Here is a 13,641-nt window from a genome sequence, read left to right as displayed (position 1 = left end):
TCAGTACATTATTTATTTAGATTTTTTATCACAAAATGGCAGCTAGGCCATCATCTTGGAATTTCAGAGTTGTAGGATTTTTAACGCTATTTCTTGAAAAAAACTAAGGGATATTACTCAAACTTCATGTGTAGGTTCTCCTTGGTTTCTAGTTGTGCCCATCAAATTATTTTTGTGATTAAAAAACAAAGTTGGTTGACAGATGGCCATCTTGGATTTTGAGAATTTGAGTTTGTTATTGCAATTTCTTGAAAAGTACAGAAGGGATATTCCTCAAACTTCATGTGCAGGTTCCCCTTGTTGTGCCATTTGAATTTGGATTTTTTTTCGAAGATCAGTCAGTCTTTGTATCAATAAAGATCATTTATTTTAGGGTGCCAAGATCCCTCTGGGATCTCGTCATCCCTTTGTTTCATTATTTGATTTTTGTCTGGAGATCTCCTCATACATTATTGGACTGATTGCTTTGAAACTTTGAAGGCTTCGTGATATAACATTTTGTTTCCTTGATAGGTATTTTGATTAAAAGTTTTGCAGAAGTTTTCGCCCTTCGTTTATTTCAGTGCAATGTATTTGACTGGCAACTTTAAAAATTGCACACTTTATAATCAAAATATATAGTTGTGTCTCCCAGAATGGCATTTTGATTCCATTATTTGTGCAGAAGCTTTGTTTTTTTCTAGTACAGGTACCCGAATGTTTTCCGGAGATCTACCAACAATTTTTTACCAATTTATGAACAAAAGACACAGAAAAAGTATGAAGATTCAACAAATTTATTTACAAATTTATATTGGGCTGAGGGACTATAACAGCTGTGGTACTTGACTAAACTTCAGTAAGACATGGCTAGATGTGAAAGTTTAGCATATAGCAGAAAAGCTGTTGCTGAGTCCATGTCACTGACGAGTGCAAGATTGATAAAACAATTCTTTGGGGAATTACAAATACAAAATGAAGAAAGATGCCCAAATTGAAACTCTATCACAGCTGAAACTGATTTCTTTGAAATTTTGAAAATTTTTAATGAGTTGGAGACTAACTCCTGATTACATGTATTCCTCAAACTGTTATAAGTTAAACTCTGATTATGTAGTGAAATGTGATACAAAACCTATTTCAATGCAAGATAGTATATAAAAATGAATAACTACATTGTATATGGTATTCAACAGGCATACATTATTGACCTTTAGCATGTCAAAAAGCCACAACCATTGTGAAGATAGAGCAAAACATTTTTAGAAAAATGATACAGAAAATCCCAATGATTATGAGACATTATGGTAAATAAGAGTATTATTATAAATTCAAATATTTTTCTTCAACTTGAAACAAGAGGCACAGAGGCTTGGTATTGCCCACCTGGATATTTCAGTGAATAAACCATTTACATTTCTACAGAAGAAGGATATCAAAGACCCATCACAAAAGGATGATTCGACTAAGCATGGACTAACTCCTTTCTTTCCTACAGAAATGTGTAAAGAACTTGCTATTTTTCCATTGTTTGGCCCCACCCCTCTAGCACCTTGGGAGTGAGACCTACCGTTTATATCAAATTTGTTAGCCTTCACCCAATTGATTAAGAAAAAATAAGCCGTTAACAAGTGCAAAATTTGGTAAAAAATCCCCCCTTTTTTCCAAAATCGAATTCATTTTGTTATTGTTTGACTGCACATGAACATCCATGCCAAAAGGTAATAACACATGATCTGACAGAACTGTAGACCAGATGAAGAAATTAGGATAATAACACATGATCTGACAGAACTGTAGACCAGCTGAAGAAATTAGGATAATAACACATGATCTGACAGAACTGTTGACCAGCTGAAGAAATAAGGATAATAACACATGATGACAGAACTGTAGACCAGCTGAAGAAATTAGGATAATAACACATGACCTGACAGAACTGTTGAACTCTGAAGAAATTAGGATAATAACACATGACCTGACAGAACTGTTGACCTCTGAAGAAATTAGGATAATAACACATGACCTGACAGAACTGTAGACCTGCTGAAGAAATTAGGATAATAACACATGACCTGACAGAACTGTTGACCTCTGAAGAAATTAGGATAATAACACATGACCTGACAGAACTGTAGACCACTGAAGAAATTAGGATAATAACACATGACCTGACAGAACTGTTGACCTCTGAAGAAATTAGGATAATAACACATGACCTGACAGAACTGTTGACCACTGAAGAAATTAGGATAATAACACATGACCTGACAGAACTGTAGACAAGCTGAAGAAATTAGGATAATAACACATGACCTGACAGAACTGTTGACCACTGAAGAAATTAGGATAATAACACATGACCTGACAGAACTGTAGACCAGCTGAAAAAATTAGGATAATAACACATGACCTGACAGATCTGTTGACCACTGAAGATATTAGGATAATAACACATGATCTGACAGAACTGTAGACCACTGAAGAAATTAGGATAATAACACATGACCTGACAGAACTGTAGACCAGCTGAAGAAATTAGGATAATGACACATGATCTGACAGAACTGTAGACCACTGAAGAAATTAGGATAATAACACATGATGACAGAACTGTAGACCACTGAAGAAATTAGGATAATAACACATGACCTGACAGAACTGTCGACCACTGAAGAAATTAGGATAATAACACATGACCTGACAGAACTGTAGACCAGCTGAAGAAATTAGGATAATAACACATGACCTGACAGAACTGTTGAACTCTGAAGAAATTAGGATAATAACACATGACCTGACAGAACTGTTGACCTCTGAAGAAATAAGGATAATAACACATGACCTGACAGAACTGTAGACCTGCTGAAGAAATTAGGATAATAACACATGACCTGACAGAACTGTTGACCTCTGAAGAAATTAGGATAATAACACATGACCTGACAGAACTGTTGACCACTGAAGAAATTAGGATAATAACACATGACCTGACAGAACTGTAGACAAGCTGAAGAAATTAGGATAATAACACATGACCTGACAGAACTGTTGACCACTGAAGAAATTAGGATAATAACACATGACCTGACAGAACTGTAGACCAGCTGAAAAAATTAGGATAATAACACATGACCTGACAGATCTGTTGACCACTGAAGATATTAGGATAATAACACATGATCTGACAGAACTGTAGACCACTGAAGAAATTAGGATAATAACACATGACCTGACAGAACTGTAGACCAGCTGAAGAAATTAGGATAATGACACATGATCTGACAGAACTGTAGACCACTGAAGAAATTAGGATAATAACACATGATGACAGAACTGTAGACCACTGAAGAAATAAGGATAATAACACATGACCTGACAGAACTGTAGACCTGCTGAAGAAATTAGGATAATAACACATGACCTGACAGAACTGTTGACCACTGAAGAAATTAGGATAATAACACATGATCTGACAGAACTGTAGACCAGCTGAAGAAATTAGGATAATAACACATGGCCTGACAGAACTGTTGACCAGCTGAAGAAATTAGGATAATAACACATGACCTGACAGAACTGTCGACCACTGAAGAAATTAGGATAATAATACATGATCTGACAGAACTGTCGACCACTGAAGAAATTAGGATAATAACACATGACCTGACAGAACTGTCGACCACTGAAGAAATTAGGATAATAACACATGACCTGACAGAACCGTAGACCAGCTGAAGAAATTAGGATAATAACACATGATCTGACAGAACTGTTACAGTAGACCACTGAAGAAATTAGGATAATAACACATGACCTGACAGAACTGTAGACCACTGAAGAAATTAGGATAATAACACATGATCTGACAGAACTGTAGACAACTGAAGAAATTAGGATAATAACACATGATCTGACAGAACTGTTGACCAGCTGAAGAAATTAGGATAATAACACATGATGACAGAACTGTCGACCACTGAAGAAATTAGGATAATAATACATGATCTGACAGAACTGTAGACCACTGAAGATATTAGGATAATAACACATGACCTGACAGAACTGTCGACCACTGAAGAAATTAGGATAATAACACATGATCTGACAGAACTGTTACAGTAGACCACTGAAGAAATTAGGATAATAACACATGACCTGACAGAACTGTAGACCACTGAAGAAATTAGGATAATAACACATGATCTGACAGAACTGTAGACAACTGAAGAAATTAGGATAATAACACATGATCTGACAGAACTGTTGACCAGCTGAAGAAATTAGGATAATAACACATGATGACAGAACTGTCGACCACTGAAGAAATTAGGATAATAATACATGATCTGACAGAACTGTAGACCACTGAAGATATTAGGATAATAACACATGACCTGACAGAACTGTCGACCACTGAAGAAATTAGGATAATAATCAGTCCTTATAAGATTAAATTTCCCTTTGTCCTACCAAAATTGTTTGGATTTGTACCGAAACATTTTACTGGATTTATGGGACATTCCAGACAGTTTTTCAGAGACCACATATCCAAGCATTTGGTTTAAGGCATTTAATCATGTAAAAATGATATCTGTTTTTTTTCCCCTGCTAATTTTCTTCAGTCAAATCTATCTTAACCAATTTAAGATCATGGGAACCAGTATTTTCATAAGGAACAAGCAGGTTTTTACATTACACAAAGTCATTTCATACAGAAATATATATCCATTTTCATCTTGTTCAGTCTGGTATATACAGGTTTCCATATTTCACAGGGTTGTGCAGAGATGGTAATCACATCCAAATAACAGAGTACCTTCTAACATTGTTTATAAAAACTGCATTCATTGGTCAACACTGCAGTGAAATTTGTCTTAATTAAATATCACAGAGATTGATTTCTAGCAGAATCTGATTAAAAATGTTGCATTTTCTTGAAGTCAGCGATTGGTTCCCTCCTCAGTAAGAGTGTGGTAGCGATTGGTTCCCTCCTCAGTAAGAGTGTGGTAGCGATTGGTTCCCTCCTCAGTAAGAGTGTGGTAACATGGTGTTCGACTTCACCATATCCTGTGAAGATAGAAAAGTCAATATGTAAACCGAGAAGAAAGTGTCCCTGTAATATCCTACTAATCATTCCTATTTAGGAAGGGGACCCCGAATTTTGACCCTTCTTTATTAGTCCCCTACCGGTGAAACTGGGAAGACTCTTGTCTGTCTTGTAATCCTAAAGTTTATAAACACCTTAACGGCTTCATTCTTTGAGGGATTTTGATACAAAGATATAAAGCCATGTCCAACACTCTTTTAGGTTACCACTCTGTTAAAGTTCAAGGGTTAGGGGTCAAATGTCAATTTACTACTATCATGTTTTGTTGTAACCATATCCTTAATGCCAAAACTTTTTTATGAAAATTTTACAACGAAGTACATGAAATCATTGTGTAAGGTATGTGTAAGTATATAACTGTAGAACCTACCTCATTAGCCTGTATTGTGTCGCTCCAGTCCTGCTGGCCTATCATTGGAATGGCCTTCAGTAGCACATTCTGTGCATTAGCAGCATTCAACTTGAAGGTCTTCATGACATTTTCAACATTGACCTTTGATAGAAAAAATTGTATCGTAATCAATATGAAGAGCATAAAACAATGATTTATCTGTGATATCTAGCTATTATATAATATGTATACCGTCCTAAAAATATCATTGTATGTTTCTGGTTTCATACATCTCCCCCCACAGTTCAAACTAGCTCAAACTTAATGTTTATTTTCATCATAAAAAGATGACAGTGCCCTTTAAAAAAAAGTACTTTAAAGAAAGTAACACAAAGGTGAAATGTTTTGTTTCAAACACTTTCAAAAATGCTTAATAAACTTTGTCAATAAATGCAAAAAAAATGTTTTGTACATGTTAAAAAAATCGTTAGGCATATAAAACAATATGTGATGGCAATACATGTTAACACAGACACATTAACCTGATTCTAACAAATCTGGACATGTGTTGACTATTAATGAAATTGTTCATGTATTTAGATTGACACTCTACTGTACTAATTAATCTCAAAGATTTTGGTGTTGGGGATGAATTATTGAAACTAGATATTTTTTCAATGACTTTGGAAGAAAGTTTGAAAGACCAAAACCAAATACCATTTTCACAGCCAACATCAATGTCACATAATTCAAATGTTTCTGAAGCAATAGTTTAAGCAAGTCAAGGACAGATGTTAACTTAACTCTTGAGGAGTTATTGTGATATATTGCAAGCTTATTAATTAAAAAATAATGTGATTAAATTGTGGCGATCCTTAATCATCAAACATAACTTACAGATTCAGTGTCTTCTCTCCAGCTGTCATAATCTGTAACCAAAGCTATCGCTGCATAAGAAAGTCCTGCTTCTTTCGCCAACACAACCTGTTAATGATAAGAAGTGGCCCAGAGGGCCTGTGGTGCAAAATTGGTTTCCCTAAGGATGCTTCGGACCAAATCCTTTCATTTCTACAGAGGAAGAAGGATTTTAAAGAATATGCTAAATTTCATCTACTGGGCCCCACCCTCCGGGGCCCTAGTCACCAATTATGCCAAATTTGTTTCCCTTCCACAAAGGATGTTCCTTATCAAATTTATAAACTTTGTCAGTTGATAACAAAGCCTTTGCAGGACACACCAACTCACCTATAGGTCAACACATACCCCAATGATGAAGTGTCAGTGTTTAGCAGTGTAGGAGATAGAGCCTGGACAAGCTTTTCTTTGATGTACATCAAAAGATGAAATGAAGGTCAGACAGAGTGACCTAGTTTTGGTAGATGACACTTGTGATGGAAATTGATCAATTATCGATTATGATCAGTTTTCTAAATTAAGTACAGAATTGCTCATCTCAAGTACATTTATTACATGTCATTACACTGTAATAAGGTTTGTATTATGATACTAATTAAAGATATCAAAACAGGGGAAATAACTTAATTACCTCTGGTACTGTAGTCATGTTTACACAATGAGCTCCCCAAGAACGGAAGAGTTTGCTCTCAGCTTCAGAAGAAAATCGAGGCCCTTCTATAGTCAGCATGGTTCCCCCTTTATGACAACTTATGGAAAGCTCTTTTGCACAGTCATACAAAATCTGAAAAAGGAATTAATCATATAAATAAAACGGTATTTTATGCTTACAGAAAGCATATTTAGTTTTAAACTTTGTTTTCACACAGATTATCAGCTGCATCACATCAATACTTATACATACATGTATTCACGGTTTCTAACATCTCTCACATGTGCTGTAACTGTAAAGGGTGTAATCTAGAATATTACTGGGAATTGTACCTGTGGACAGAACTCACTATTTAGCTATACTCAGCTTAGTCCAAACACAATTCTCCCCTTTTTTCTAAGTCTTACTTTTTTTTTGCCCCAAAGCAACATACATTACTTTGTATTTACAACCGAGGTCTTGGTACATGTAAATCTTTACAAACGGTCTCAAAACACCTCAGATGGACACTTGAGAAACGGAATAACTGAGCTACCAACTGTTCACTGATGGTCAGTCACCCAGATCAGTCTATGTTAGATATAGGTAAAAACCTTCCTTTGTCTCAGTTTCTTGATTACATTTGAAGCCACTTGACGAATTGGAATGATTAATGCAGGTATATGATGATGACTGAAGGAAAAGAATGTCATCACTTTGGTGAAGCAATCAAAATCTGACATTGGAAACACCAAATGCTTCTGAATAAACATGTATATAAACAAGTATATTAACATGTATATAACATGTATATAAACATGCACAGCATTGGACTTTTATTTACCTGACTTGTTCTGCCACAAAAAGGTTTAGCCATAGGCATGTGACAAATACCAGGTGGGGCATTTTCTGACCCATCAAAAAATGTCTGTATTCTTTTCTGTGTTCTGCAGAAAAGAAATAACATTCCTATAGTTCATGTTGGATTATATATACGTAAAAACAATATTTTAAAGATTTATTAACAGAAAAAATACAGAAATTGAATGATGGGGTTAGTTTGAATAATTTTTAAGATTATCTGACCATGTACAAACCTGTCGATGAACTGATCCAGAATTACAATTTCACCAGGGTGTATGTTTTCCTGTAGGGACCCGCATGCAGTGGTTACCACAAGATGGGTACATCCGACCTGTTTGAGAGCCCATACGTTAGCCCTGTAGTTGACGTTGGTGGGCATGGTGGAGTGGGAACGTCCATGTCTCGCTAATAGCACACATGGCACTCCAGCAATATCGCCTGTCTTCAGGGAGTCAGATGGCTGAAAAGTGTCAACATTTTAATGTGTTATATCAGTTTTAAACTTGTCAATCTTCCTAAGTAGAAAAGTATGGGTTTAATACATTCGTATAGCATAGACATCCAAATAAGAGCTTAAATAAAGTGCAGTTGATATACATATATACCTTTCCAAATGGTGTTTCAACTTCCTGTTCAACTCCATTTTTCAAAATGTCTGGGTTGGAAAGTCCTGATCCACCAATAATGCCTATCTATCAATGAAATGAAAATGTGCAAAAACGTAAGACATTATTTGAATGGATATGTGTATAGTACTGAACATATGTTGCCTTGTAACACAATCACAGTGGAAGTTGAATGATGACTATAATGATATTAGATGATTAACATCTCCTGAGCTACATTTGAATGTATTATAGTTGTATATACATTGATATGTATGGCTGATGGCTTTAATTTGTTATTGTTTTGAATGCTTTACAAAGAAAAAATGAAAATGACAAGGTGTATAGTGTATAGGGTTTTGACAATTGGATGTATGGCATGTTCATTAAAGCAAATAGCTGTACATAACACAAAATTATATTTATCCTTTTCATAATTTCCTGATTTCGCTGTTGGCAATCAAACCGAAGCATATATGTACATGTCACCAGCTAGCCAATTTGTAAAACATGAATATCATATGTGAGAGATCAGACATGGTCAATCAATACAAGACCTGTTGTGGACAGTAAGATTTAGATCTTGGAAAGTTTGTTGCATTCCAAGAAATCATCACAACACTACAGGACATATTAGGAAACACATTAAGAAGAGAGCATGAACCAGACTACGAGGATGCATGTTATCGAACAGAGTTGTGGACACCTGGATTCTCATATGAATGCCATCATCCTTATAGATCTAACACTGAACACCTCCAAATCAGGAGGTACCACCCTAGGAAATTTAACTCTGCATGTTTTTTATGGCAGGATATGACTGGAAGTTAATACAAGTCAACTTAGTATAAGAACCATCAGTAGCAGTCAAAGACTATAACAAATGACATCATGAATGTTAAGGTGAGTGAGTTATTAGTCATCTTCAACTGTCTCTGTACATGATTGTAGTACTAGCCTTAGAGTCAAACAATCACATATACATTTTATACAACAAATATGGATCACTAAATAGGTTTGAAGCTAAGGGACAATAGTTGCATATGATGAATGTGTAACCCTGGTAAATACTAGCCGCAATATACCACTCGGCTAGAGAGATCTTCTCTTTAGCTCGCTTGGTTGAGCGTAAGACTATTAAGCCAGAGGTCCCGTGTTCGATCCCTAGCGGAGCCAGTGATTTATATTTAATTAATCATGTGCTCTGTTACATTGGCGCCCATGTAGGGACCCGAGGAAAATACTCAGCCTTGCTCCACAAGCATCGCTGTTACCCCTGGTAACTCGAGGACGAGTTCTTTCCTGGAGGGGGAGTATGTAACCCTGGTAAATACTAGCCGCAATATACCGCTCGGCTAGAGAGATCTTCTCTTTAGCTCGATCGGTTGAGCGTAAGACTAGTAAGCCAGAGGTCCTGGGTTCGATCCCTAGCGGAGGCAGTGATTAATATAAAATTAATCCTGCGCTCTGTTACATTGGCGCCCATGTAGGGACCCAAGGAAAATACTCAGCCTTGCTCCACAAGCATCGCTGTTACCCCTGGAAACTTGAGGTCGAGTTCTTTGCTGGAGTATATAACCTTGGTAAATACTAGCCGCAATATACCGCTCGGCTAGAGAGATCATCTCTTTAGCTCGATCGGTTGAGCGTAAGACTAGTAAGCCAGAGGTCCTGGGTTCAATCCCTGGCAGAGGCAGTGATTTATATAAAATTAATCCTGCGCTCTGTTACATTGGCGCCCATGTAGGGACCCAAGGTCTGAAATGGTACCTTCTAAATTAAATGATAATGAAACCCCTGCAAGGAAAATACTCAGCCTTGCTCCACAAGCATCGCTGTTACCCCTGGAACGGAAGTGACGACAACACAGCTAGTAATGACGTTAACACCCGATGCAGTCCGAAACATTATTTTGTAAATTATATCTGCGAAATTTAAATATTAATTTCGGACTGCATCTGGTGTTAACGCCATTACTAGCTGTGTTGTCGTCACTTCCGTAAAGGAACACTGAATGGTTGTTGTGATCGTAGCTTAATTTGAGTTCGGATATAAATTTCCGAGTAATGCGTGCACAACAGTTAATAAATGATGGCCAGCTAAGAAGAAATATAATTTCTGAATCGATGACACAAAGGCTTGTAAGAGTAAAGCAATGCATATTTCAGGGAGAACAGGGATTTCCTCGAGAGGGTAGGCAGTGACCTAGATTTTCGATCTTTTACTTGCTTACCTTTTAGTATTTATAAGGCAGAGGTACGATACTTTTTTTCAAATTAAGCATGCGACTGTAATACAATAATTTACTCGTCTATAATGAAACATTTGAATTAGAAATATCATAATCATGTCCACAAGTACCTGTGGACCTGATGAGTTTATATTGTTTTCGGACGAGCCTTGACAAAGACTCCCAAGGCCTGTATTAACATTTGCAGGTCCGTCAAGATATATGCTTGAAATATTACATTTTAAAACTGGCAAACCGGTTTGTCCACATAAAACAGCCCCAAGGTGTTCCTTCTCGGCTACCGTTCCTTCTCCGCCTTCTTATTACCAATTTCCGGTGTACGGGTTAGCTTTAAGCTAACCCTAACAAATCGATTCGTTTCAATGAGTTTTATCCATTGTTTCTTAGCAGTTTGCTTACCTTCACCGACATCCTTTCACGGTTATAGTGGGACAGCTGTGTAGAGACACCTGTGTACCAGTTGTTTACGATGCACAAGGCCTAGTAGTCTAGATAACGATAGTTTATAACAGCAGTGAAACCACGTGTGCCTCAGCCAGCTTTCCATTTTGTGGCTAAAACTTTACAAACAGATTTGCAAGATTCGTATTATGGATTGTAACTGATTATCTAACAAAAAAAAATGGAATATATTGAAAATGATCAATTATCAAGTTCAAACACTTTCTATGTACCTAGTTATCGAAATGCCCGGCGTCGAATCGATCCCTGTTCTCAGTGGCCAATACGGTGGTTCTAACCGCGAGATGAAAGGCACCTGTGCAACAGTTGTCTCCCTTTCATATACGCGGAACATTAGCTTTAAAGGCCCCCCCCCCCCCCCCCGTCACAACGTTTCTCCATTGTAGGGCCAGTGCACTACTATTTTGGTGCAAACACATCAAATTGGGCGTGACACAACACCTACCTTATATATATGGATAGATGAGATATGTATTCACCCCCAAACACCCATTTAGTCCCATAGTGTTGTATTCCGTCCGTATGGACCCTAAGAAACATGTTATGTTTTGTCTTTCTAATTTCGGTATGGGATGACTTAATTTCAATAGTTTTGGTTTTCTTAAACCTGTTAACCAATTTGTTAACGGTTTGACGGCTTATTTTTACATTTCCACCTTTATTACATGAATATTTCGATCGTTTACAATTTTGGTCTGATTAAGGCCTCTCAGATGGAGACCTACAAATTAAACCTTTCCTTCATGTAAGGAGAGCATCTTACTGTTATGGTGGCCTGCGGTTACACACCCTGCTTTGCACAGCTTCATCATTTGAAGCCATACAACGACACATATGTATTGACATGGATATTTCTGTGAACACAGTAGTGCGGTACCTGTACACCTGTAAAACCCACATGGTACAGCTCTCAGGTGTGTCTGGCAAGAGTCAGTCATGCATGGCCAATAATAACAGATACCGACACATATTATGGGCAGTACACAACTACATACCCGTGTGAACATTGTATCAGAACAATAAACCAGGTGATGCTTGTAAATATCATTATATTTGTTTTAATGATACATTTAAATATATAAGCTAAAACATTGATTTATATTTTATATATTTTATAATTACTTGCCGGTCAACATCAAACTTGCGCTGAGTACATATATGTAATTGTATTTTATTTTCGTTTCATGTAAAGAATGTCTTATTAAAAACACATTATTCATTAACATTTCTCCCCCCCCCCCCCCCCCCCCCCCCCCCCCCCCTTGACATTTAAAATCTTAAGAATGGGAAAAAAACTAACGAATTTTGATATTTATTTCGATAAATATCTGTAAATTGTTTTTGAAGGCAACGTTAAAAACTTAATCTTGTACTAGTATATCAATCCTCAGATCTGTGTGTCGGTCGTCAATATTTATATCTTGATAAGAAATTTTGCTTAACTTCATCACATAGATTCGATAAGTTGATGATAATTTGTGAAGAAGTTGATTGATTTCATACTGAGAACAAGACAGAAGTTTTAACGTGAATGGAGTAATTAAAATTACCGACAGGTACGAATGAAGGAAACACAGCTAGTATAACATGAAACGGCACTGGCATCTGTTGTCGACAAATCAGCAGCATAAAGGTTGGCTTTAGATACACATTCTATCAGATTTGAAAAGTTAAAACCCTGTCAATTATTAAGGAAAAATAATAAGTTTTTAAAGTCAATACCTATTCTAGGTAAATTAAATATATATATTTATTGCAATTTTGCCAGTGAAATATAGAAATTTATCAAACTAATAAAAGTTGTATTTTCACTGCAGCGATGAGCAGTGAAAATATGATTTTGCAGTGAAAATGTAAATTTTGCAGTGAAAATATAAGTTTTTCATTTTTTTTTTACCAATCAGAGCGAACATTTGTATTTAACCAATGAGACATGCCGATTTTTCCAGTCGAAGCCAAGATAAATAAATTGGTTTATTTGCTGTATTTCTTAGATATTCACATACTCGTGAATTATATGTTATATTAAACGAGAAACAGTCAATATCCTCTAAATACTGTATATCACCATTTGTTTTGTCTTTTCGTTAGGGTTACTGTGATTCACTAGCGGATCCTTGAATATGAAAAAAAAATAATAAATTAAAATTCGGGAGACAGACTTCCAGCCCATACAGGGGAATAGGTATCACATAGACCTTTACAAAATGCAGATATTTGATTGGATCCAATCCATCATCACCATGGAGCCCTGGTTTCATTAGACTGTATTTGATGCACCAATACTGAACTTTCAAATGATTACTCGCTCTATCATATGATGGAACTATCGACACTGAGCTTTTTGCTGGTTGAAGCATATACCTGTCCTAGGCGCTATCTTTAAAGGGCGTGGGTCGTCAGCCAGTAGTAATATCCGACTGCTGTAGGGAGTAGTCACTAGCTGTAGTCTCCTGAATTCTAAACGTTCATGTCGAAGCAGATTTTTACTAT

The 13,641-nt window shown here is 36.4% G+C and overlaps 1 protein-coding gene across 2 annotated transcripts; it reads right to left on the bottom strand.

Annotated features, from left to right (window-relative positions):
- Positions 1 to 4,807: 4,807 nt before the first annotated feature.
- On the bottom strand, positions 4,808 to 11,284 carry LOC117324947 (S-methyl-5'-thioadenosine phosphorylase-like). 2 transcript variants are annotated; one of them, XM_033880788.1, is made up of 9 exons: positions 11,086 to 11,284; positions 8,436 to 8,522; positions 8,064 to 8,290; positions 7,811 to 7,913; positions 6,967 to 7,119; positions 6,318 to 6,404; positions 5,460 to 5,582; positions 5,007 to 5,049; positions 4,808 to 4,973 (listed from the first exon to the last, which is right to left on the bottom strand). In XM_033880788.1, exons 1-8 carry the CDS (start codon positions 11,095 to 11,097, stop codon positions 5,008 to 5,010), a joined length of 834 nt encoding a protein of 277 aa, XP_033736679.1. In that variant the 5' UTR covers positions 11,098 to 11,284; the 3' UTR covers positions 4,808 to 4,973; position 5,007. The 2 variants fall into 2 exon arrangements, with proteins under 2 accessions (XP_033736679.1, XP_033736678.1); XM_033880787.1 differs by having other exon boundaries at positions 4,808 to 5,049; positions 11,086 to 11,281.
- Between the last annotated feature and the right edge of the window lie 2,357 nt (positions 11,285 to 13,641).

The sequence above is a fragment of the Pecten maximus genome, chromosome 4 (genome assembly GCF_902652985.1).
Source record: "Pecten maximus chromosome 4, xPecMax1.1, whole genome shotgun sequence".
In the NCBI taxonomy this organism is placed as follows: Eukaryota; Metazoa; Mollusca; class Bivalvia; order Pectinida; family Pectinidae; genus Pecten; species Pecten maximus.
This window is presented reverse-complemented; position numbering and strand designations above follow the sequence as displayed.